Below are 26569 nucleotides of genomic sequence, written 5' to 3' on the forward strand. Positions count from 1 at the left end.
AATAATCAATGGAAAAAAAGAATGCCATTGAAAGTTTGAATTTTTTTCTTAGCTTAAAATTGTTTCCAACTTTCTTATACATTATTAAGTATTAAATTCTTTTTTTCCTCGAGTAATGGCAGAAGTTTATATTCTTACTTCAGATAAAACCTTTTCTGAACTACTAGAGTCCAAAATAATAAGGTTTAAATGGATTTAGCCATTCTCTTTAAATAAAACATTTCATCTTTAACTTAATACTTTCTCAACTATGAAACTTGTTAAATACTTTCTAAACTACAAAACCTCCTATGGAAAATCACTTATCTTTTTTAATTTTATCAGTGACACTTTCAAGATAACATTAGTCAGGAAGTGCTTCAAAGACTGTTCAAATTGCAAAAAAAGGGTGTCATAAACAATGATTTTATAGCCCAGAGAACTTGTCAATGAAATTCAGATCCATTTTAATTTCACAGGAAAAACAATCTTTAAAAATGTTATTGCTAAGAGGCAATGATGTTTAAATATGCACAAGACACATTAGCTAAATATAAATGTGAAGAAATTCCTCAAACTCATGGTGACTGTGAAAAACTACTTAGTGTAGATAGCGTTTTTAAAATTTTTCTAGACATATTTTTGTCAACAACATATAATTGATATATTAATATTTATATGTTTGTTGCTTGACTATATAGATTTAAGAAAATTTCCTAACAATTATTGCAGTACTTTCTGATTAAATAATCTTAAATAACAAAGATTATCTTTGAAATGCCATCTAATAATGTTACTAATAATGTTATTAATAAAGCTAATCTGTCAAGGTCAGATATAGTTAGAGCAGTTGTTCTCAACCTTGAGTGTGCATCATAATGTCCTAAACACCTTGTTAAACACTGACTGCTGGGTCTCACTCACAGATTTTGATCAGAAAGTCTGGGTGGGGCCTCAAAATATACATTTTAATATGTTTCCATGTTATGCTCATAATGCTGTCAAAGGACCACAATTTGAAAAAAACACTGCAGATGGAATGAGGCAGATTAATGGTTACGTGTATCACTTGATCTAATCTTCATGATTACCTTATATTCAACTTTAAAGTAGATTGAGATAAATGTGGAGTATTTATCAGAGTAAATATAGACTTAGAGAGGAGATAAATTAGGTAAAAAAATAGGCAGTTTGATGACACCCAATTAAATTTTCCTTTATTGTTTAAGGGCAAACACATTAATTTTATTTTGTGCCTTTAAAAAAGGGTTATAATAAACCATTCAGAACCTACCTCTATAATTATCCTATGGTACAAAGAAGCTATCTTAATATATTCCTTTTTTCAGGACTACACATTATGGATAATACGTGTACATGACTAACTCCTGGGGATATTCAGGGAGCACTAGCTATAAATCTATTCCTTTTCTCTCTCATTTAAGGAAGAGAGTAGAATGAAAGAGTCATATTATCTAAGGGCAGCCTTGAATTTATTCTAATTAATTACAATACTCATATGCATATTTTGTTAATTTTATATTAGCTGCAAACACCTTTCAACCAATCATAACACATCAGTGTATCATAACATGTGATTAAGTGGATGAAGGCTACTGTTACAAAGGAGAAGCTGCAACCAGGGAATGAAGGTAGTTATCTCAGTTTTACTTCGAAGATATGATCTTATTTATGTATTTCTTTTCCTCAGAGTTTTTAGCCTTCTTAAATATTTACATCTTCTTCCACTCCTAGAAGTAGAAAACTTCTCAAAAAGGAGACACTCTCAAACTGTTTGTCAGTTAAAGTTGTACAGTGTTTAAATAAGATCTTCATATGATGAAAGATAAAGGAGACAGTTTAATTGTACAAAACATACAAAAAAGAGTAAAAATTTAAGTACTGCAGCAATGCCATCTTCCATTTCATTCAGTGAATATATACTCTGCAGTGAGCATGAGATGCCAAGAGTCCCACAGTTCAACTCAGTTTACTGAGTTAACATATCACCATGCTAAGTAAGATTCTAATGTTTAAAGATAAATATTTCTTCTATGGCATGGGGTCTTTTTAAAGCAAGCCAACCAATATATCTAGCTCAACAAAAATATCTATTTATTTATTTAAATTATTTTTAAAGAGACTTTATTTATTAGAGAAAGAGTGTATGTGCAAAAGAGAAAGAGAGAGAAAACAAGCAGGGGTAGAGGGGAAGCAGACTCCCTGCTGAAGCAGTAAGCCTGATGTGGGGCTCCATCCCAGGACCCTGGGATCATGACCAGAGCTGAAGGCAGACACTTACCCAAATGAGCCACCCAGGCACCCACAAAAGGATTTATTTTAATACTGGAATAAAAACCGAGTTTTGGACTACTGAGAATATGGCTTTTCATGGGTGATTACAAGATTTCTAAGTGTTACTTTAACAATGTAAATCTCACCTTGTTTTCTAACATTTAGATCCCAAACCCGTTAACCAACTTGAGAATACATAGCAAATATTTCTTAACTTTACAACTTTTCTCTTTACACAGTGAGTTATTTTTCACATTATTTTCCTCCTTTATCTAAACATTAACTTGATAATCAAATTCTCCAATAAAAAAATCAGGGAACTCAGATGAGAAAATTATTTTTATAAGAGATTTTTATGAGAATACTTATCTTCATATTTCACTTACATAAATAGCACTACTTTACATCTCATTGCAGGGAAAGGTGAAAGAATAGTGATCAATGGATTATTAGCATTTTTATATTTGCAAATATTTGCAATATACATTTATTCATTTTTGGCATTATGTGAAAAATAATATAGTTTTCCTTTAAGGTACTGTGTTGGTAGCATATGTCTTTTAATCCATATTGAAAAAATGCTCCTCAAAAGCTGATATGTAGATATGGGAAAATATACTGTTTCTCAAATCTGAAGAAAGATGAAGTTGAAAGACGATATAATTTGAAATTGTACTAAATGGGGCTGTCTGGTTAGTTAACTAGTGAGAACATAACCCAGTCTCTATTCCAGCTACTCTGAAGTTTTTTTTTTTTTTAATGTAGTAAGTAGTGTATAATATAAACAGAAACATAACAGTTGCCTTAAAAAAACTATACATTGAATCTTGACTTTAATAATGATGACACATAATTACTTGATATATCTAAAGCAAGTTTTAATATTCATATATATAACAATATAACTACATGTGCTTAAACATCTTAATTGAGAATAAAAGAAACAAGCTCCTACTTTAGGCCTATATGTACTATTTGGAGATGGCTCACTGCCGACTGATTTTAGAAAGCCTAAAACTCTGCTCTTATGCCCTAAGATGTAATAATTCTCACTGTGGCCTAGGGACATGTAATTACCATGTTTAAAGTTCTCATTCTGCAAAACTGGATTTTCACCAGAATAGGCACATGTGATAAAGTGAGAGGAACAAGAAATAGATGAAGTAAAGGAAGCGGGATGAGTGGAAGAACTGTTGAAAGAAAAAAGCAAAAACAGCTCCTATTTTAATTATCATTATAAAGTGGTGTATTTTTGTCATCTCATATCACCCTCAGTTTTAAAATTAGAAGTCAGGGATCCCTGGGTGGCGCAGTGGTTTGGCGCCTGCCTTTGGCCCAGGGCGCGATCCTGGAGACCCGGGATCGAATCCCACGTCAGGCTCCCGGTTCATGGAGCCTGCTTCTCCCTCTGCCTGTGTCTCTGCCTCTCTCTCTCTCTCTCTCTGTGACTATCATAAATAAATAAAAATTTAATTAAAAAAAAAAAATAAATAAAATTAGAAGTCAATTGGAAAGAAGAAAATGAATAAGTCCTTCCTAAAAAGAAAGAAATCCAGTATTTCTGTTTTGAGATAAACTTAACTAAGTAGAAGTTCCATTAGTAAAGATGAGAAAAAAATGTATACACTTAAGTATTTGGAGCCTATGGTATGCTGTAGCTTGAGTTAAACAAGTTGCTCTACAGTTGCTCATCTAAAGATTGATTATAACCTCTCATTTAATGATTAAGCTTTTTATTTGTCATCTATAACCTAACAGTCCTTCATTGTTCACATATTAAATGAGTATCAGCTTAGGCTTTTATGCCTCTGGAAATTTATTCTCTGTTTTCCATTTGTAAAAAGTGGTAATAATATTTATTACATTTCTTATAAAACTAAAGCATTTTTAGCTAACTGAAAGGATACAGAATATAATGTTAGTATGAGAACATACACTACATTAAATTTATAATGCTCTGAAAAAGACTTATTTCTCATGTTTACTACACTGGAGAACTAAACATGACTAATATTATTTAACTGTGTACTTCAATAATAGAAATATTCACATCAGAAGTTTTAATTTATGGTGCTTTTCTTACAAAACACCTACCAATATTTTGTTTAAATAGTTAACATAGTCCTGTATTACATAAATACAGAGGAGATTTATTGATTCGCTTTTTGTAAATTTTATGACTAATCCAATGTCAGAGGGTAAATCAATAGAAAACTCCAGAAAGGAACTCAGACCTATAAATTTCAATTCTGAATTTAATCCATTAATCTATTATTGTATGCTTTCAATTTATAAGGCACTGAACCCTTTTCAGACACAGGAATGATTTTTTTTTCCTCTGCTTAAATGCAATAAAACATATAAAATACTAAGTATCATTCCTAATACATATCAAGTACTTAGCAAATTTTGGGTACTATTATACTGAAACACAAATCTAAAGCCACGTATGTTGTAGAAGTTATTATAGCAAAAGCCATTATGAAAACTTAATAGTTATATCAGAAAGAGAATAGAAGCTATGAGAGAAGCATGTCTGTTTTTGAATGTGTATGAATTACCGGAAGATGTCTGAAGAATGCAACATACTAGTGACAATCTTGAAAACTTAATGAAGAATTACCAAAGCAGCAGTTTTGAAGACCTCAATTACCAGGAAGATAGCCTTGGACATTACCATACCTTTCAAGGAGATTGGGAAAGGAATGTGAGAAGATTGAATATATCTCTTGAAGGAAAAAGAACTAATAGCACCTCTTGATTTATGATTTTGCTTAAGTTTAATAGAAAACAGTAATGTAGGAGAGCCTAGTTGTCTCAGTTAAGTGTCCAGCTCTTGATTTTGGCTCAGGTAATGATCTCAGGGTCATGGGATCAAGCCCCACGTCAGGCTCTGTGCTTAGTCTGTGGCCTGCTTGTCCTTCTCCCTCTGCTCCTCCCCACTCTATCTTTCTTAAATAAAATCTTAAAAAAAAGAGAGAGAAATAAAACAGCAATGTAACTATGCACCTAGCAAACATGAAAAAATGTGTCCATAACTTTATATTAATTTTTAAATTTCCCTAACAATCATACACTAAAATTTAAAACTGTAAAAACAACAGTTGTCAGCATGGGAATAAGACTCAGGATGGTGAATAAAAGGGTAATATAAAGGATCAATGTTCCACTCAATTCAAGTTAATGCTCTGCTGCTTGTAACACAGGGGTATTAATATACTCATTTTCAATCAACCATTATTATACTTCATAATAGAAAAATTTACTTTTTAAGAATCTCCACATATACAAGAGTGGATTAAAAATGTCAGTGAGTTACAACCTAGAAGAAATATAAAAGGAAGAACATATTATTTATTAAATAAAATTGACATAAGTTAGATGAAAGAAAATCCTTACCTTTATTATATTGGAAGAAAAATCTCTTAACACGAAACTTAAAAATAATTGGAGGCCTAATTCTTAAAAACTGTTCTAAAAAGAGGTGCAGCTATCCTTGCCACTGTATATTTGCATAATTACAGGAATGCAAAAAAGATTATAAATATAACAAGTTCTTAGAAAATAACAGTTTTTATATATACTCTGATTTGAAATACATGTGTATAAAATAAGATTTTAGTCTATGAGGTTCTTCCATGGAAACAATTTTTTATAGACTCGTGCAACACACATATTCTTTTGATGTGGAATTTGGGGTTAATATTTCCAAATCAGGATCTGTACTTCAAGTTCTCAGGATTGCAGACTCTTTAAGAACATTCATACTATAGTACTTAGAATAGTTTGCTATCCAAATGAAGCCTATGTTGCCTTAAAGACCAAGATTTAAGAAAAGTTAAAATAGAGTACAACATTGAAAAAATATTACTTCATAAAACTGAGGACAATGAACACATGTTGTAGGATTGGGATTGAATTCTTCAAGTTAGGGCTATAGGAAACTGAACAGATGACTCTACTAGGGTGGCTGGTAGGAGTGGGGAGGAAGTTGGTTGTATCCACAAATCTCATCATCTAGTCAGAATGGGTAGAAATGCTTATCCTTATTAATATACAAACAACACATATACCAACATACACACAAAACCATAGGCTGTTTATTTATAATCTTTCCTCTTTCAATGCTATCTTGATGCCCATTTTAGCTCTATGATATGCTCTAGAAATTATACTCCTATGTGTGACTCAGGCTATACAAGAGCCAAACCCACAAGAATCAACAAAGGATATTTTAAAAATTCAGATTTTTTTTTCAATTCAGGTTTTTGAAACAAACCTGAAAGATTTGGTAACCAAGCAATATTATTTTATATTAGGATAATTATGAACAGGCTAACTCAGATCCTCTCTTCACATAAAAAAATAAGTATCTAAGAGCAAAGGATACCCAACGCATAAATATTAAGTAGGGCAGATGGAAACTGGCATTTTGCTCAAAACTACAATAGGAAGGATAGACTTCTATACTTAACAGAATTTGCCTCTAGGGAAAAGACAGAAAACAAAGAAATAAATGGGGATGTGGGGAATGGTAAGACTAGATTCTGTCATGCTCTGGTTTCCCAGGTTTCTTCTCTCCTTAATGCAGGTTGCTCAGAAGCTGAGACATTTTGTAATTTTCTCTGAATAATTTTCAGATACCACAGCAAATTCTCTATTTTTAAAGCTTCTTATATTACAAAATGATGGGTCTATGTAAGCAATATTTTCCTTAAGTCTTCCTGACCTGTCTCTGATCAGCAACAATAACAAGAAGATATCAAAGAGAAACATTAGTTTTTACACTTGGAAGAAATCAGAAAAAAAGAATAAAATTATGACAGTACTCATTTCCAGCATCTCAAAATAAATCTGACCTAAATCAATCAGGGCAAATGTAGGTCTACTCTTAAAGTTAGTTATAAAAATGGAGATTAAATCTGAGTTGTTCTTGTGTCATTGAGAGAGGTAGGTAGTATTGCATAATAGTGTAGTATTAATTTTAGGGGTAGAATTTTGTGATTCATCAGTTGCATATAACACCCAGTGTTCATCATATCAAGTGTCCTCCTTAATGCCATTACCTAATTGCCCCATCTACCCATCCACCTCCCCTCCAGCATCCCTCAATTTACCTATATTTAAGAGTCTCTTATGCTTTGCCTCCTTCCCTCTCTGTCCTTAATTTATCTTTCCTTCTCTTCTCCTATGTTCATCTGTTTTGTTTCTTAAATTCTGCATATGAGTGAAATCATACAGTATTTGTCTTTCTCGGTCTTATTTCACTTAGCATAATACACTCTAGTTCCATCCACATCATTGCAAATGGCATGATTTCTTGCTTTTTGATGGCTGAGTAATATTCTATTGTGTGTGTGTGTGTGTATATATGTGTATATATATATATATATATATATATTTAGCAATTCATAGTTAATGGATATTTGAGCCCTTTCCATGTTTTGGTTATTGTTTTCAATCCTGGCATATTAAGATCATTTTATAGGTTGGTTTCAAGATTTTTCAGAGTTTTTCAATTAAGTGAAAAATAATTATAAGTCAGAGGTAAAATTAGTATGAGGGAGAAGCAAAACTTTTAATATTATATTAAAATATACTATTTTTATTATGTGATAAAATATTCTACTTACTCATTTTATTTAGTTTTTATTTATTTATTTTATTTAAGTAGGCTCCAAGCCCAGTGTGGAGCCCAATAGGGGACCCAAACTCACAACCTTGAGATGGAGACATGAGCTGAGATCAAGAGTCAGTCAGATGCTGACCCGACTGAGCCACCTAGGTGCCCCTGTAGTAAAAGATTTTCAAAAGTTGTTGCCTAAAACATCAAAGTGAAAAGGCAAGTAACAGTAGAAAAATTGACAATACTGCATACATCAGGAAGAGAAAATAATACATTGCTTATTTAATTCGGTTTTGAAATATACTATCTTCATCAAGAAAACCCTTTAGAACTTTTATCATAAATCACAAATTTAATAGGTACATGGAATCCTAGTATTTGATATATTGTTTTCCTACTAAGTATGGTTTGTTTTCTATCCAAAATTTTAGAAAAAGTTTCTATATATTATGAACCTTAAACTATAAAGCTTTATTAAATAACTATATAAACCTTCACATATTTATAACACAAAATGAAAACCTGTATAAAAAATTCATGGTATAACTTTTTCCATTCTTTAAATATATTATTTTTCCGTCTGTTTTATTACAGTGTTGTTTAAAAGCCTCCTGTCATTCCTTTGTAAGTGATCTGTCCTTTCGCTCTGGCTATTTTTAAGATGTTCCCTTTTATTTTGGTTTTGAAGTTTCACTTTAATGTATTCAGGCATCAATTTACTTTATTTATCCTTCTCAATTTATATTATACTTCCAGGACATGCAGTTTCATGTTTTTTCAATAGTTTGATAAATTTACAAACTGTTGCCTCTTTAATCATTGCCTTTCCTCCATTCTCTTTTTTGGGGGCTTTGATGTAATGTAGTTTCTTGTTTCTTCTTATTTCTTTCTTCATACCTTATTTCTCTCTCAAATTTATAAAACATCATCTCTCCACCAAATTATTCCAATATGAAGTATTTTTCTCGGAAATATATTTCAGTATGCTAATTCTTCTGGTCTAATCTGCTGTTTCATCTGTTCACAAATTAAAATTTTTTTAATTTATATTTTCTCATTTCTAGGAGGCTTATTTTCTCCCAAATTGCTCATTCAAAAATAATGGTCTCTTGCAATGTCTTTACCTTTGTGTGTCTTTGTTCTTTTGAAGATTTCATCATAGGTAGACTAATCATGCATCCTGGATTATGAGGGACACTTTGAAATACTTTTGTTGTGCCTGCATCCTGTCTGGGTTAGCACTGGTCCTAAACAAAAGTTCCCTAGTACGAGAAATGAATGATATGGTCACCAAATTCCTGGTTGTGCTATATTTTGTGTTTGACAGTTCTAGTCGTAGTCACAATTTTCAGTCCCCTGATTGATTAATAGTTTTGCTGATATTCATTACTTGATCTTATTAATCTGTTGGAGTATGGTTGACCTAAAACAGGGAAGATTTCCCTCAGTGAAAATTCTGCTTCTATGTTTAACTAGATGGTACCTTTAACCACTGAGTCCACTTCAGCTTCCCACAGTGGTCTTACAGTCTTAAGGAATCCCAGCTTGAGTTTCATATATTACTCTTTGTCCAAGACTAAATATCTCATCAAAAGTGCAGCCATAGCCATTTGTCCTTAGGGTGTCTCCTCTGTCTCCACAAAGTCCTGATTTCCTACAATTCTGGCTCCAGCTGCCTGCTGCTTTGACCTCCAACTCATGGTATTTTGGGGGGAAGAGTGAATCTAAAGACAATGTATATGTCCTTTTACATGGTAAGCTTGACAGGTTATTTCCTTTTAAACTGGGTCAAGGGGATCCCTGGGTGGCGCAGCGGTTTGGCGCCTGCCTTTGGCCCAGGGCGCGATCCTGGAGACCCGGGATCGAATCCCACATCAGGCTCCCGGTGCATGGAGCCTGCTTCTCCCTCCGCCTGTGTCTCTGCCTCTCTCTCTCTCTGTGACTATCATAAATAAATAAAAAAAATTAAAAAAAAAAATAAATAAACTGGGTCAAGTTTTTTTACATTGGGAAGGTTTTTTCAAAGTACTAAAACAACAATTATTCCAAGCTGTACCCTCTTTGTAAACTGCTTTATTCCCTATAAAATATCTTTTATAACATTATAATGAAATTTTTGATACATTGCAGACTGCCTACAGAAAAATGGTACCAATTTATACTCTGAACAATAGTCTTTTCACCCAAACTTTGCTACTTCTAGGCAATCTCTTTTAAATAGCTACTTAACTGATGTGTACAAAGCAACAGAATATTTTTGAATTTTATATTTCTTTTCAATTATAATGAGTGCATATTTAAAAGCAATTTGTGTCTTTCCCATTGCCAACTGACTCTATCTTTTGCCTGCTATTCCATATTGGTGGCTGTGTTCTTTCTGTTGAATTATTAAGAAATTTCTACATATTGAAAATATTAAAACTTTGGCAAGTTAAATCTCTTGCAAATTTTAATTTTTAACATTTAACATTTATAACAATTTTGCTTAGTTGGCATTTCCATTAAGAGGTTTCTAGTGCTTAATGATAGGGAGTACTATCAATACTTTTATTATATTTTCTGTGTTTTATGTCTTATTTAGAAAGTTTTCTCTTAAAGATCATAAAAATAACTTCTTAATTTTTAAATCATTAACATAGTTTTTAATGTTTAAATATATAATCATCTGTAGTTTAATATTAGGTTGCATGGTCTCCACCAAAATGGACAGCCAATTTTCACAACATCTTTTATTGACTGATCCTTCTCTCTTTGAACGTTGAAGGTTGGCTCAGGAAATTACCCTCTCCAAATTTGACACCCAGTTATACAAAAGTGCTATTAGTCTTATCCTCAGAAAGTCATCTATTTCCTTCTACCCTTGTCTGCCTTTCATTTGAATATTTTAATAACCTCCTGATTAATGGTATAGCTAACTTTATTCCCATTCATTGCTGTTTAACATCTTTTAAAAAACTCTTCATTTTCTACTAGAAAAAATCCAAATGCCTTTTATATGACACAGAGAATGTCCATCATTTGGCCTTACCTACTTCCAGGCTCTCTCTTTCCAATTTCCCTTCAAAACCCATTCTGCAGCCAGACTGACCTATTGAAAGACTTAGGATTTCAGCAATTGTTTCTTTACAGTAGATTAATATATTGGCATATTCATACAGTGGATTACAGTATGGTAGTGATAATGAACAAACAACTACATGCAACAAATCAATTTTACAAACATAATGTTGAGCAAAAGAATCCATACACAGTAGATTACACAGTATAAGACTTCATTTGTATGAAGTTTACTAAAAAACAAAAATAGCCAATGATGCAAAAAGTCAAAACTATAATTACTCTTGAGGGTTAGGCTGTTACTGAAAGGAACACAAAAGGAGGCACAACATGGGAGGCTGATGATCTGGTTTTTTGATCTGCATGCTGGTCACACAGGTATGTTCATTTTTTGAAAATCCATTAAGTTATAACTATGCTATTTGTGTGCTTTTGTAAACTTATAGGTAAACAATAATAAAAACAAGAACAATAACAACAGTTCCAATATCACTTCTTTTAAAATTTCCCTAATTCCTTCAGATGAACTTTATCCTGCTCCTAATATATCACACCATTACTATATTGATGATCACATCATAGTTTATTTATCCAATTCTTCCATTTCCTAATCATAATGTAACTTCCCTGAGTGCTAAGATCATAACTTTCTATCCATGTGTCCCCAACCCCACGCACAGTGCCTGGAAGTTAGTGAGTACTCAATAATATTATGTAAATAAGGATTTTCAATTTCTGCAATATTACATTTTGGGCCAGAAAATTCTCTGAACAGCAAGAGCTGTTCAGTGCATTGTAGGATGTTTACCAGTCCCCTGGCCTCTATTCGTCTAATGTCAGTAGCATCCCTTGAGTTATGAGAACCAAAAGTGTCACTAGGCATTGCCAAAATGTTCCTCAAAGATCAAAAAATCCCTAGGTTGAGAATCACTTATATAAATAAAAGTTTCTGTGGAAAAATTCAAGCCAAGTGTTAAACAATTCATTTACCAAAAAAGTTTGGGCATTAAGTGATTTGCATGTTAAGAGCAACTAAAAAAAAAAAAAAAAAAAAAAAGGCTCTTTTGAGCACTGGAGGGGAATTAAGCCTCACCTATCTGAAAAAGTCTATAAAATGCCTTGAATGTCTAGATAATCAAATGGTAATTCACATTCATTGAATGCTAGAATATTGTTTTTCTTGGAATTCCTACGCGGAAAAATGAGTTTGCTAAGCACAAAAATTGTATGAATAGTAAGGACTGTGTTATTTGGTATTTTTTGAAAAATGACTGCTATAGTAGTTATGTGTATTCAATATCCTTGCAATAGTAAATCTTGCAAGGTTTATACCTATGAATGGACAATTAATTCTAGGTTATTAAGGTTCATTAATTTTCTATCCATAACGTATTTAACATGAACATTCCACAATAAAAGAACAGTCAGAAAATAAACTATTGTGCATCAGCTATAGGAAAAAAGAAAAACCTCACAAAGGATATAACTAGCTTGTTAGAAAATGTTTGTATTTTATTAACTGCATGCCTTTCATTTAGGATGTGTTTTGAGCTTGACCTCTGCTGTAAGAGGGTAGTAATGAAATCATTGAGTGCTATTATGTTAATGGAGTTTGAGGAAAGAGAAAATAAAGTGGTTTATATTTATATGTCAAAATGATATAAATATAAATCTCATTCTGCCAAAATTATTTCCTGACAAGCAATTTCTTAAGCTTCCCATTGTAATTAGAATTAGTTTTTAAGAATAGGCTACTAAGCCAAAAGAAAACAAAGAAAATGAGCAATTTATAAAAGAAAAAAAAACTAGACAAATACAAGTGTTTAATCTCATTATTAGTCTACAATATGCCAAAAATCCATATAATTTTTATCTATCGATTTGTTAAGATTAAAAATGATAATGAATGTTCAGCTCCATATTGAGAATATGGATATATAAATATGTACATATTTTCTAAAGGGCAATTTGGCAGTCTATATTATGAGCCTTAATTTTTTTTTTTATGAGCCTTAATTTTTAATCAGTTATTCTATTTAATGAAATATTTCTAAAGCAATAATCAGAGATGTTTTGACAATTTATATAAGAAGAATGCTTATAACTGAAAATCAGAGCCTAAATAGTTAATAACAAGGGAGCTTAAATTAATCATAGCTTGTTTATATTCTGTACTGATTGACAAATCTTCCCCCCCTCTTTTTTGGTAGAACAGTTATTAAATGGGGATAAAAAGCTTAATTTATATAAACAAGAGAGTGGTTAAAAAGCAAGGGCTGTGGAATCAAGACTACCTAGTTGAGATTCTATTACCTTCTATAGCTCTGTGATTTGTTTTAAGTTATTTCATGATTTAATTTTTCTAAAACTAATTTTCTTTCCTGTGAAGTGGTACTTGTGTTAATTGTTGTTATTAAATTTTTGTACATAAGGTAACAGTTGGGATGATGTTATTAAGAAACCCAAGATATAAACCAGTATATATGGTAGGTAGCCAATGTGAAGACTAACCAATTAGTCCTAGGGCAATAATTAGGTGTCAAGATTATTTATGGTTTTTATTTACTTCATTTTGCTTTCCTGTATCTTCCAAATTATTTTTTGGAAAAAACTGTATAATCAGAAATATAATCAGAAATCTATATTCAGAAAAAAATAGGTGTTGTTTCTTTTAAAGCTATTAATAAAGGCAAGATAAATATTTAAAAATCTCCAGCTTCTTTCTCCTAAATGACCATTCACTTTTCTCATCTTTCATGTTTTAAAATCTCATCTTTAATACTGTGTCACAGCAGATGTTACCATTTTATGCTCTTATTGAATACATATCACATGCAAAATACTAACACTAACCAGGATGTATGGAAATTTGAGGACAAATTTTCTAGTTAATAAAATAGGAGCTCTCTGCAGATGGTCTTAAGTTTTATTTTTTAGTAACTAATCATAAAGAGAAGATACCTGAAAAGGTTTTTTACCTTTACCTCCTCACAAGACTGATCTTAATTTTGACCAGAAGGCATTGGGTTGAAAATAAGAATATATAAATGTAACCTGTAAGAGATTTTTTTTTCCAGAATATTTGCTTAAGATGTCTATACTGGGATTATTACCTCTAACTGCAAAGTAAATACATATTTACTACTATAGTATGGCTAGGAACAAACCAAAGAAAAGTTGATTTCTGAACATCTGAGATGTTTTTATACTGCTGTTATGAATAGAATATAATCTCTATTTCTTCATAAAGATGAAAAATTATAAGAAATCTAAAGAGTGTTCAGAGAAAATTAAAAATGGGGTGGTTTGTATTTAGTAAACATTCAAATATCTAGTGAATTTTTCAAGCACTAATTTCTATATTCATGAAATATTATTAAATATACATAAAGGATCTTTGTAACAAATAATTGCCATAGTTGAGGCAATTAACTTCTTCCATTATCTCTCTCACTCCACTGGGCATCTTGTGCCACAAGTATAATGCATAATTTTTCCAGGTAGCATTGAAATATTTGATGGTGAGATAGGAAAGAGCAGAGAGAGATTAGGGGATGTAGAGACTAGCTATCAGTGCCTACTCTTGTCACTATCTACATCCAAAACCAAAGGAGTAAAACTACTTCCATAAAATGTTTATGTAAGGAAGCTGTATCTTCCTTTGCAAGGTCCTGAATTATATCCCACTCTCTTCAGGAAAGAATAACAAACATGTTTGTTAGGGGTAGTTGCCTACAAAGAATCTCCTGATAGCAAGGAAATTTAGGGGATTTTCTTGTTATTAAATGTAAAAAAGACTTTATAGTCCTAATAAGGGTGTGATATGGATATTGCCTTTTCAAGTTAACTTTCACATTAAAAAAACACATTATATAACTTTATTTTCAGTTTACCTTTCCTCAAAATAAAAATAGGATATCAGAGATCACAAGAAAAGGAAAAGTATATTTATTACTAATAAAATGAGTTTAATGTTACTTATATTTTCCTTTATCCTAGATCTAAACCTTAAAATTTCTGCATAATCTTTATTTTGCACTAAAAATGTTTTCTAGAATAAATACAAGTGAAGCAAAGTCTTTTAAAATTATTCACTTCTTAAGAAAACAAGTTAAATCTGGATGTAATTTCTATTTTGGTGCTTCTCTCCTGACATGAGACTTTGATCTTCAGTTGTGCTTATAAAATAAATAACTTTAGTAGGACATCAGGAGATGGGAGGAAAAATAGGTTACTAAAATTTATCTTAGGTATAGCACTTTAAAGAGCTTCCTTTAAAGCAATCACTGTGATTTAGTGAGCAGTGGAAATGAAGCTTACTGCTCTCAAGTTTGAAGGCACTCATTAATATAGTGAGGACAAATAAATTCCTAATTCAAATGGCTAATTAATCAAATTCATAATAATAGCCAGTAAATATGACTGAAACTTCTGACATCAGGAATTCAAGTGAGTTTTAGTTACCAGTGAGAATAAATTCCCAAACATTTTCAATATTGATTACAGCTATACGCCCAAGAGAATACCTCATTGTGCTTGCAATAACATTCAAGAATGACATCCTGAACCTTAGTTATCAATTTTTCTATAACCATTCTCTACTCTTCCTTTATAAAATTAATGAATTACATTGGGTTTAGATAATGCTGTTTATTACGAGCTACCAATGAAATCACTAATTGTCACTGAATGCTCCAGGTTTTAAAATTAGAAAGACCCTTACTCGCATTTAAACTATTACCAGAATCTTCCAGTTGTGATAAGGCATTAATTTATAGAAGACATTCTTATTCCTGAATCACTGATGCTTAAAAAGAGGTGAAACAATTTCCTTATACACAATTACTCCAACTTTGAACATTTTCCTTGAAGAAATAGAAGAAAACAAGAAAATTTTGAAATGATATTAGAAATGTATTTTTTTGTTAAATGTCTTTTTCTCTCTTTTGGAATGTAAGCTCTTAGGAGAACAAGACCTTATCTTTGTGTGACATACTCCTAACAGACTACATAGCACAGAACAAGCCTTTTAAAAATAGATTCTGAGAGAATTATTGGAAATAATGTATTAACTTCTCTCCTTTGCATACAGAATAGTTCTAGTTTATGTTCCACTCTTGAGAGAATTGAGAAGTCTCTCAGGTCATTTTCTGTGTTTGATAATTTAGATGAGAAGTCCTGGCTGAGAAAAGTTAGAAAATGTAAAATCATCAAAAAATTGTTGAGTTAACAAGTCAAAACATTATTATTTATCTAATGGATTGAAAGTCTTCTTTCCTAAATCCATTTTTATTGTTATACTCCAGTTTTAAACCCCTTGAAGACAAGGACCAATTTCCCAAATTTTTGTAACACTTATGTAAGGTCTAGGACACTATGGTATAGAGCACAATTTTTTCACATTATGTTTTACCAGTGTATTAAAACACACACACACATGCATATACACATTGCCTAAATCATATCTCCAACCTACTGAATAAGAATCTTTGGGGGTTGGGTCAAAGGAATCTTCTTAGAAAAATCTCTATAGGTAGAAAACTGAGTATCCAGAATTAAGTACCAGTGAATTTAAAATGAATTCCTGTTCCTATTGCTGGTTTCTCTAAACATAATTTAGCTGCCTCATCTCAATCCCATTATCTTCATTTAAACCTTGCCTTTCAAGTGCTTACTTCTTTAAAAGTCTTCATTAGTCCATTTCAAAGATATGCCATTATCTGTCCTAAAGTTGGCATATTTTTTATATTCAATGTCCTTCAGAATCATTTTTGCTATTCTTCAAATATCAAACATCTGTCCAATTTCATTCTGCCTTTCATTCTTAGAATGTAAGGTCTTCTAATCTCACTTGGTCTTCTGTGCCTTTCTTAATGTTTTTTAATTTTTTCCTAATACAGTATCTTGAACTTAACCATCTGCCATGTTACTTCTATAGTTCCCCTGAGGTTTTTAATTTCCTTTTAGACAAGAACATTAAAAGCAATGGAGTTCATTTCTAGGTAAATATCCAAAGAATGGAAAGAAAAACTTGCAGACCAATGCTGATGGCAGTATTATTCATAATAGCCAAAAGATGGAAACAACTCAAGTGTTGTCTATCAACAGACGAATGGATAAACAAATTGTAGCATATACATAAATGGAATATTAGTCTTAAAAAGGGAGGGAATTCTGATACATGTTACCACATGGATGAACCTTGAAAATACTATGTTAGTGAAATAAGCCAAACAGAGAAGGATAAAAATTATATGATTCTACTTATATGGGGCAAATCCTAGAATAGGCAAATTCTAAGACAGATACTAAAATAGAGGCTATTTTGGGGTGGGGGAAAGAGGAATGAGGAGTTACTGTTTAATGGGTACAGAGTTTGTTTTGCAGAATGAATAAGTTCTGGATACAATGGTAATGGTTGTACAAAATGTATTAATGCCACTGAATTGTACACTTAAAAATGGTTAAAACAGTACATTTTATGTTATGTGCATTTTGTCTCAATAAAAAAATAAAAATTACTGAAATGATTTTCTTGACTTTCTTGCAACAGCCTTTTTCTTCAAAGTAATTATCTCTAATGTTAAAGGAAAAGAAAAAAATGTCCATACATTTTTTATATTCCCTAAATTTATGACTCTTTTTAGCTTTTCCTTTTCTATTTCATTTTTCATAAAAATAAAATACAATTTAATATGGATAGTCAGGATTTTCCACACTTCAAGCACAATGATGTTGTGGGCACATACATAAAGAACACTTCAAATCTATACAAATACACACAAACAGACTTGCATACACACATACACACTCCACTTTCGATCTCCTTAGACTCTTAAAATTGTTTGCAAATTTCACCAAAATTCTTCTCACTTCTTGTTTGATCTTGTTTTTGATTTAAATATAAGTAGATAAGGCATTAATCTTTACAGTGCAAATAATTTTGTATTCTAAGTTCTTTTCAGATGTCAAGTACTCAGCAAATAATGGGAAAATGTCAATTTAAAGTCTACCCCACACAAGAAAATATAGTCTAAAAGGAGGGAAAGATAAGTACATCAAAAGGATCTCTAAAGAACTGAGATTGCATAAATTATGGGGTGGCTGAGAAATGATATTCTCAAGGGAAAAATGGAGCAGAGTAGAAAGCTCCTTTAATCTAACCACAGAGGACTATAACTAAATTTGTTATTTTTTTGAGATGATACTTTAAGTTTCAAAAAATTATTCCAGTCTTACTAAAAAGGACAAATAAATAGGAGTAACTTATCTTCATGAAGCCCTGGAAAAGTCATGGAAAATAAATTAGGAAATAAATTTAATATATGGAAAATCATCAAAAGATCCCATATATAAGAAACAAAAGTACATAACATATGATGTGAAGGGTCAACTGAAGTAAAGATGATAATTATTTGAAAAAATCTATTGCTAAATAAAGGGAGGACTGTGGAGTTTATAAAAAAAGCAGAAGGGATGGGTGATAGTGAGTTCAAAAGTCAGTTTAGGAGTAAACTGGATTGGACTGTCAAATAGTGAAGCATTTTCCTATTTCTACAATATGTTTGGACAATATATAGGCAACACTTTTCTTGGAAATAAAATCTGATCAGGGTTACAAGACAACAGAGGAACAACGCCAGTGATTTACCAGATGCAGAAAACTACAAAGGAGGCAATATAAGCGAATCAGCAAGTTGCAAGGCTGAGTACATAGGAGATAAATGCAGTGTCTCAAGTTATTTAATGGAGCAGCCATGTGCAGCAAATAGGTAAAGGAGACAGCAGTCAAGCAAACTCAGCAGTCCAACTTAGTGGCATAAGACATGTGGAGATAGGTAGCAGAAGTGTTAAACAATCTGAACCTATTTATAATATTACAGGCATAGATTGGGCAGGAAAAGATCAAGCAGGCAGATGGCATAGCACTTGGAAGGCCATGATATAGAATGGTAGGAGACCAGATAAACAGTGCTGGGGTAGTCTAAAATGCTAAAATAGCAGATGGGTATGGCTATTTGCTGATAGACAAAGTACCAGTAAGTGAAGAATGCAAATCATTCGGCAGATGCATAAAGTGGGGCAAAAAGTAGAGGCAAAAATCAAAGGCAGTTAAAGCAGTAAGACAGAACAGCAAGAAGCAATGACAGATCATCAGAAGCAGTTGTGTAGGATAAGAAAAGCTGTCATTAGCAGGGAAACAAATCACCATTCAGGAAAAGATGAAATCGAGAGTAAAGCAATCTCCTGAATTGGGTTTCTTTCATCTAGGAAACAGTCATCAATAAACTGCATATGAGAATCCACAAGAGAATAGCACACAAATGGAAACAGCAGATGAATCTGAACTCTACTGCCCAGGGATACAGAATGATCCTAGAACATTGATACATAACAATCCACAAGGAAATTAAATGGATGGGAAAAATGGGTCCAAGCATTCTTTATGATGATAAAAAAAAAAAAAAACAAACAAAACCAAAACACTAAAAATTATTAATCTGGAAATGATTGGCTGGGATTGAAGTCTTCGCTTACCCCTTTCTGGAGCCCACAAAATGGGAATGTTGGGAATTTCTGCAGCAGAAAAACAGAAGAGAAAAGGGATTTCTGACTCCCAGTTTGAGGAAAGCAGGTCAAATTTAGGGCTGTATGAACTGGTTCAGGGAAATAAGAACCAGCCTGAACCTTCTCCATTCCTCAGAACCAAGCAATTTCTGAGGTTTGGGAAAGGTTTAGGAAGCCCTCACCCCATCATTTCCCACAACCTCCCCTTTCACACTTACCTCCAGTGCAAACAGTTTCCAGCAAGGAGGTACTTGGGAAAACTCACTCCCATATTTATACCATGGCAAAATTTGAGGATGGCCAACTAATGATACCTCCTGTGTAGGTCAGGTTTCTGATTCAGTGGGATCCCTGCTATTTGTGAGTGAGCAGAGGGGATAGGTTACTAGAAACTACCTACCTCTTTGAAAGTGGATGAGAAAAAAAAGCAAGGACAGTAATACCAATAAATAAATAGTATTACTAGTAAAAACTTTGGTGATCTCATCAATTGTCATGGACAATTCCATGAAGATGCTGATAACTTAAAAAAAGTATCTCCAGCCTAGACTTCTCTTCTGAACTCCAGATGCATATGTCTAATTGCCAACTTAACACCTCCACTTGGATATCTAAAAGTAGTTCCTTCCCATGACCAAACTAAAACTGATCTTCCTCATCAAACCTACCCTTCCCACAGTCTTCTCCATTTCAGTATACAGCAACTCCATCTTTCCAACTGCCCAAGTCAAAATCCTTAGTCTTATACTTGACAGCTTTCTTTCTCTTATTTCATCTGTTACTTCTATCTTCAAAATATATAAATAATGTGTTTCTCACTATCTTCACCTCTATCATTGGTCTAAGTCACTATCATTTTTCACCTGGATTATTTCAATAGCCTTATAAATTATTTCCCTACTAAAATATAAGTCAAATAATGTAGTGCTTCTGCTCAAACTCTCCATTACACTAAATGTGGCATACAGGTTCAATATGATCCATGGCTTGCTCTCTCTCCTCGTTTACATCTTTGCTCAAATGTCACCTTATCAATAAAGCCTTCCTTGATAGCTTTTTAAAAATTACAACTCTCCTTCCTGCCTACCTATTCACCTCCCCTTCCTGCTTACCTATTCACCTCCCCTGGTTCGTTTTTATCCACATCTCTAATACTATACATTTTACTTGTTTACTTACAATTGTGTAACCCACTAAAATGTATATTTCAAAAAGACAGGGACTTTTGACTTCTTTATTTATTGCTATATCCACAGCATCTTGAACAATGCCTGGCATATATACAGCAGGCGCTCAAGATATATTTGAATCTATGAAGTGTTAATTTCCTGTGGTGCATCTTGAATCTATGAAGTGTCAATTTCTTGTGGTGCATCTCCTTCCTCTGTCTTAAATTCTCAGAGCAATCTTCTGAAAGCTCACATGCTATGAGCCTTTGATTAACAAAGGAGATACTTGTATACTGTAGGGTAGAAATATTCTAAAATAGGGTTTGGCAAATCATAGCCAAGGGGACAAAACCTGCTTGCTGCCTGTTTTTTGCATCGCCTTCAATCTAAGAGTGATCTTTAAATTTTTTAATGATTGAAAAAAAACCAAAAGAAGAATAATATCTCATGACGTGAAAATTATACGAAATCTAATTTCAGTATCCATAAATAAATTTTTATTGAGGCACAGTAAGGCTCATTCATTCATTTATATCATCTTACAGTGACTTTTGTGCCACAGGGCTGGCAGAGTAGAATAGTTATGATAGAAAGCACAGAATCCACAAGGCCTCAAGTATTTATTGTCTAGATCTCTAAAGAATAAGATTGCTGACCCCTGTCCAAAGGTATTTAATAGTTCGAAGGCCAAGAGTAATGACTAAATTTTGAGCAATGATAAACTAGAGCATTTTTGTTAATACTGTTGCTGCTGTTCCCCAAGATACACCTGGGAGGGAAGATGCACTTATATTAGGATTTGCTTTCAGTATATATAAAAGTAGCCTTCTCATTCCTCTAAATACTATTTAGCACTGGTGGTTGATAGTCATTTTTCTATCAACCCCACAAAAGCAGCCTCATATTAAGGGATAGGGTACAGTATAGGTAAAGGTAAGTCTTAAAAATGGCAAAAAGGAAGGGAATGAGAAAGTAAACAGGGCCCCAAATAAAGTTCATATCAAAATATTACATAATTAACCAATACCCTATTTAATATATACCCTGTTTAACAGTTGAGGGAAATTGGCGTGACGTGAATCTCTTTTGAATCTCATCAATGGTGTTATACTAAACTGACCTCCTTATATTGGGGTCTCCTAAACAACTGTAGTCTTGAATCACCACAAGCAAGAGATACATTTTAGTAAGAGTCCACTACATTTATACACTATTCTTTATACACTATACACTATTTATACACTATTCTGTATACACATTTATACACTTTACACTATTAGAAAAAAAAACCCAGCAGTTGTTTTCTCATTGGTCCAAATGCCTATATTTTATAGAGAAGAATCTTAAAAATTTGTGAAATTCTACTAGAAATCACCTCACAATCACTAGTTATCTTTCCTTACTTAAAAGTTTCACCCTGAGGATTACGACATACAAGTACATCAAATGCTACAATCAAACTTATGGAAAGGGGTGAAGAAGGTTAAGGGGGAAACACTTAAATTATCTCAATGACACCCAGCGCCTTAGTGCTGTCTTTAATCTTCATAAAGAAATATAATTTATATCCTCCTACATCAACTGGTCCTTGCAGCACAATCAACTGCTGCTTTTACATTGTTATCTTTGACCTTTGTATCTTTGTGAAACTGACAACAGTTCATTTTCAAACTCTATACTTCCAACAACTTTACTCTTCTTCTCAGCACTTTTTAAAGGAAGTTGGAATCTATGTGTCAGTTATTAATGACTGTCTAAAATGGTTACTCCCTTCACTGGGCATTTGTCCTTTACTCTTTTATACCAGCCATGCTCTTTTCAAGTTCCAATATGAGAAAATAATATTGGTAAGCTTATTAGAATCATTCCAAACAGTTTATTTTGTTATCTGAATCCACTTCTTGACTCTCTGTCAGCTTCTTTTTGTGGTAGGCAATAATATAAAGTCACAAATATTCTACTCTTCTACAATGGTATTATTCTAAGAAGCTCAGAGGACTTGACAGGTATAAATACATTTGCTGTCATCTTTTTACATTTGTGTGAAAAGCAACAGTAAGTTCATTTTATAGATAGAGGTCTAATATAGAGAGATGAATTCACATTCTTGATTCTAGGCAATAAAGTAAGAAATATTCTTAAAACTTCTTTTTTACATCTATGTCTCTAGATAAATATGCTTTGACATTTTATATTTATAAAATATTTAATGATACTGTGTTGTCATTGTCTTAATACATACTTTGTAATGGCTTCTGCCCATTTTATGAGAGTAGGCTTTTAAGGGTGAGCTGGAAAGATGATTTCAAGATTTTATCACTGACAAATTCAAGGTAAAAATCAACATTTTGCATGCCATCTCTATTTCTTTGTCCTTTCCCACAGATATACCATTTAGGTTCTATCCTACTTGATTTTTTTCCCTACAGGAAATTCTTTCAATATTTATTTAACCATTATTTACTTATTTTTTAAGCTAAAGCCCTACTTACATTATAGGTAATAATAGCAAATAATATGTAGCAAATACATTTTTTTTAGTGTTTTACTTATGTTAATTCACATAATAAAACTAACCTATAAGGTAAGTACTCTTACTCTTTCTATTTTACACATAAGAAAACTGAGGCATAGGAAGTTAAGGAAATTGTATAAGGTCACATACTAGTAAAAAGTGGATCTAGGATTCAAACCCAAGTAGTCTGTCTTCTTAAACACTACGTTATGCTGCCTCACAAATGGTTAAGTGGGCAACAGTACTTTTCTAGTAAGAGTTCTAATTAAATATAGAATTTACCAAATTTGTAAATATTTGTATGTTTACTGATGTCATCAATCTTCATAAGATCACCCGAAAGTTGAGTACATATTCTGATACAGAGTAGGCATGCAATTAAGGAATATACTTAAGGGAATGAAGACAGTATTTTATTTTATTTTTTTAAGATTTTATTTATTTATTCATGAGAGACACAGAGAGAGAGAGAGAGAGGCAGAGACACAGGCAGAGGGAGACACAGGCTCCATGCAGGGAGCCCGATGTGGGACTTGATCCTGGGACTCCAGGATCACGCCCTTGGGCCAAAGGCAGGCGCTAAACTGCTGAGCCACCCAAGGATCCCCAAAGACAGTATTTTAAATACGGGTTTTTTTGTATATGATTTTTTTTGGTTTTGCCTTATGCTCAAAATTCTAAAATTCAGATCTTGAGGAACAACGTACTTTTTCTCCTCTTTATTGTTACTATGTGGAATGGAAACCTTTCAACATAATAGGTTTTTGTTGTTGTTGTTTTTGTCTTTTTTTTCAACATGATAGTTTTAAATTCAATGTCACTTATTGCCCTAATTACTTTATCTAAATGATTGATTTTTTTATCCTTACCTTTCCCATAGTACAATTATACCAAGGAGCTTTTCTTTTTAATACATAAATAAAATAGAAGTTGAATGTCTTGGGAAAGTCTGTATCTGGTAGAAAAAAATGAATGCAAAAAAAATACAAAAGTAAGTGGATGCAAGGGTAAAATGTAGAATTTATCCTCAAATATTAGAAGAACTATCATGTAAAAAAGAAATTTACATTCTTTTGTACAGTGTAAAGAAGAATTAAAACCATTGGGTAGAAATGATAAGGCACCACGTTTCAGTTTGTTATATTTGGACTTTCAAATAGAATTGGAAAAGCAACAAACTCTCAGGTGAAGAAGTAGTGATTGAGATGTTCAGACAAATGTTGGGAATGATGAAAAGGGTATGCTAAGATTTTGAACATAATGGCCTTAGAATTCTCTTTAAATTCTGTGATACTGTGATTTCTCTATTTCTCATATAGTATGTAATTTCATAAAAAACACTAGGCTAACCTGAGATACATCACTGACAAATCTATGATAAGAAAATGTTTCCAAACAACAAATATAAAAACTGGAACTTGGTGTGTCACAGCAGTCTCATACCATGGTATGAGTATCCACAGCAATAATCGTGTGAATAGTCACTAGGTTTGTAGATGAAATCAAGACTTAAAAACAAAACATGTAATTAAAAAAAAATCTCAAAACGAATAGAGTTAGTCCTACTGAGGAATGTGTTGATGTGCACTGAATAAAACTGTCTACTTTTAGAGAGCCTTTACTGTGCGTATTGGCTGATAGTAGACAAAAATTCTGGCTTCTAAGGAATCTCAGAATAAGGACAGTTGCTGTTTTTCATCTCTACAGATGGTGCTACTCTAGATGTTCTAAGAAAGAGATTAAAATAACAGGTCTGGTTTATCCATCCTTCTATATAAAATGAATCCTCTGCTCTAGCCAGGAAGATTTTATTTTTATGTTTTTCTGTATCTTAATCATATATTTCCCCTTCTTCCTTGCTTCCATTAGTAATGTCCTTCCTCCTCTTCGCTACTAATCTGAATCCTCTCTCCTTCAATTTTAGTTTTAATTCAACTTGTACAAAATTTTTGCGGATTAATTTTTAAATACTGATTAGTTGTAATTAAAATTCATTTTGGCTTTCTCTCAATCTTTCTCTTTAAAGAAATCTTTTGGCTGAACATTTCTGATACTAGGTTTATACTGTCTTCATTTGTCAAGTGACTATTTTAGGAGTACATATATTTTAGCACTCATTCAATGAAGCTCAAGGTGTCTGACAAATACTTGTTAAACTGAACAAAAACTATAAATGCTATTTTAGCAATCTGGTAGCCCATAAATATGCCTATGCTCTAAGACATATGCTGCTTTTTAATGGATAATGCAAAACAATTAAAAATCCCAGATATAAAGTGGGCTATAGAAAAGCTACCCTGAATATCATATATCTCAGCTGTTTCACATGTATCCAAAGAACTTTAAACTACAGAGGAATTAGAGACTTAAAATAAACAGGTTCAGGTTGGATATCAAAAGATACTTAGTGCACCTGCGCTAATAATCCATATTCCTTATATCAAAACACTACAGAATTTCTTCATTTTGTTCCTTTTCCCCGTGCCTGAAAGTAGTAGTGGGGAAATGCTGACTTACGTCTTTATTTTTCAGACTATTCACAAGGTATGTTAGTAGCTAACAACAGATACCAGAAGTACAAGGGTTAGTAGCAGAAATATTTGGGGCTGCCACATCTAATTCAAAGTCATAGGTAATATCAGTTAAATGAGGTAGAAAAAGGTAAAGAAAAAAAAAAAGAACATTTATAAACATCTACAAAGGTGCCAGGCATTATACTAGATCATTTACATGCATCATTGTTGCTTACTAACGTTTGGATAACCTTGGGCAAATCAATTAATTGATCTGTGTCTCAGTTTCTCTATCTTTAAAGTAGATATGAAATAGTACCTGCCTTATATGGTTGTTTTGAAGACTAAATGAAGCAACATATGTTTAAAAAAGCTGCCGACACATAGTAAAGTGCTATATATAAATGTTATTTATTATAACTGGCTACCTTTATATTCTCAATCACTGGCAACCACAACCCTAAATTAGGCATTAGATAATTTAGCAAATGAGAAATATGAAGTTGGAACAGGTTAGTTTGCCTTAATTTCATAGTTAGTGGTAGAGCTGAGATTCAAATTCAGGACTGACTCTTTATTGTGTTTCTACTATGTCATATTGCATCTCAACATATTTAAACAAAGATAGGACATGGAAACATATTTCTTAAGTCCAGGCCTATTTCATAAAAATTAAAGGAAGAGCTTAAAATGGCATAAAATGTAACCTTATCTGACCATAGAAGAGTGATGTGTTTTATTCAATCCAGTTTAAAATTTTCAAGTACAAGGATTTCTAATATCCTGCTATATAAATTTCATTTTGTTGAGTTATCCTATTTATACAGATTTTAAGATACTCAAAATC

At 32.4% G+C, this 26569-nt stretch overlaps 1 protein-coding gene across 13 annotated transcripts in view; it reads right to left on the reverse strand.

Moving 5' to 3' along the window:
• The window catches only part of GPHN (gephyrin), a 627564-nt gene that overhangs the window by 271633 nt on the left and 329362 nt on the right, over window positions 1–26569 (reverse strand). For 7 of the 13 annotated variants that reach the window (XM_041759177.1, XM_041759181.1, XM_041759180.1 and 4 more), the window contains one exon: window positions 19496–19534. The exons of the other annotated variants lie outside the window; for them this stretch is intronic. In XM_041759177.1, coding sequence (XP_041615111.1) covers window positions 19496–19534 — 39 coding nt within the window. The remainder of the gene's footprint in view (window positions 1–19495; window positions 19535–26569) is intronic. 13 annotated transcript variants of the gene reach the window in all.

Source organism: Vulpes lagopus, chromosome 6 (assembly GCF_018345385.1).
Source record: "Vulpes lagopus strain Blue_001 chromosome 6, ASM1834538v1, whole genome shotgun sequence".
NCBI lineage: Eukaryota > Metazoa > Chordata > Mammalia > Carnivora > Canidae > Vulpes > Vulpes lagopus.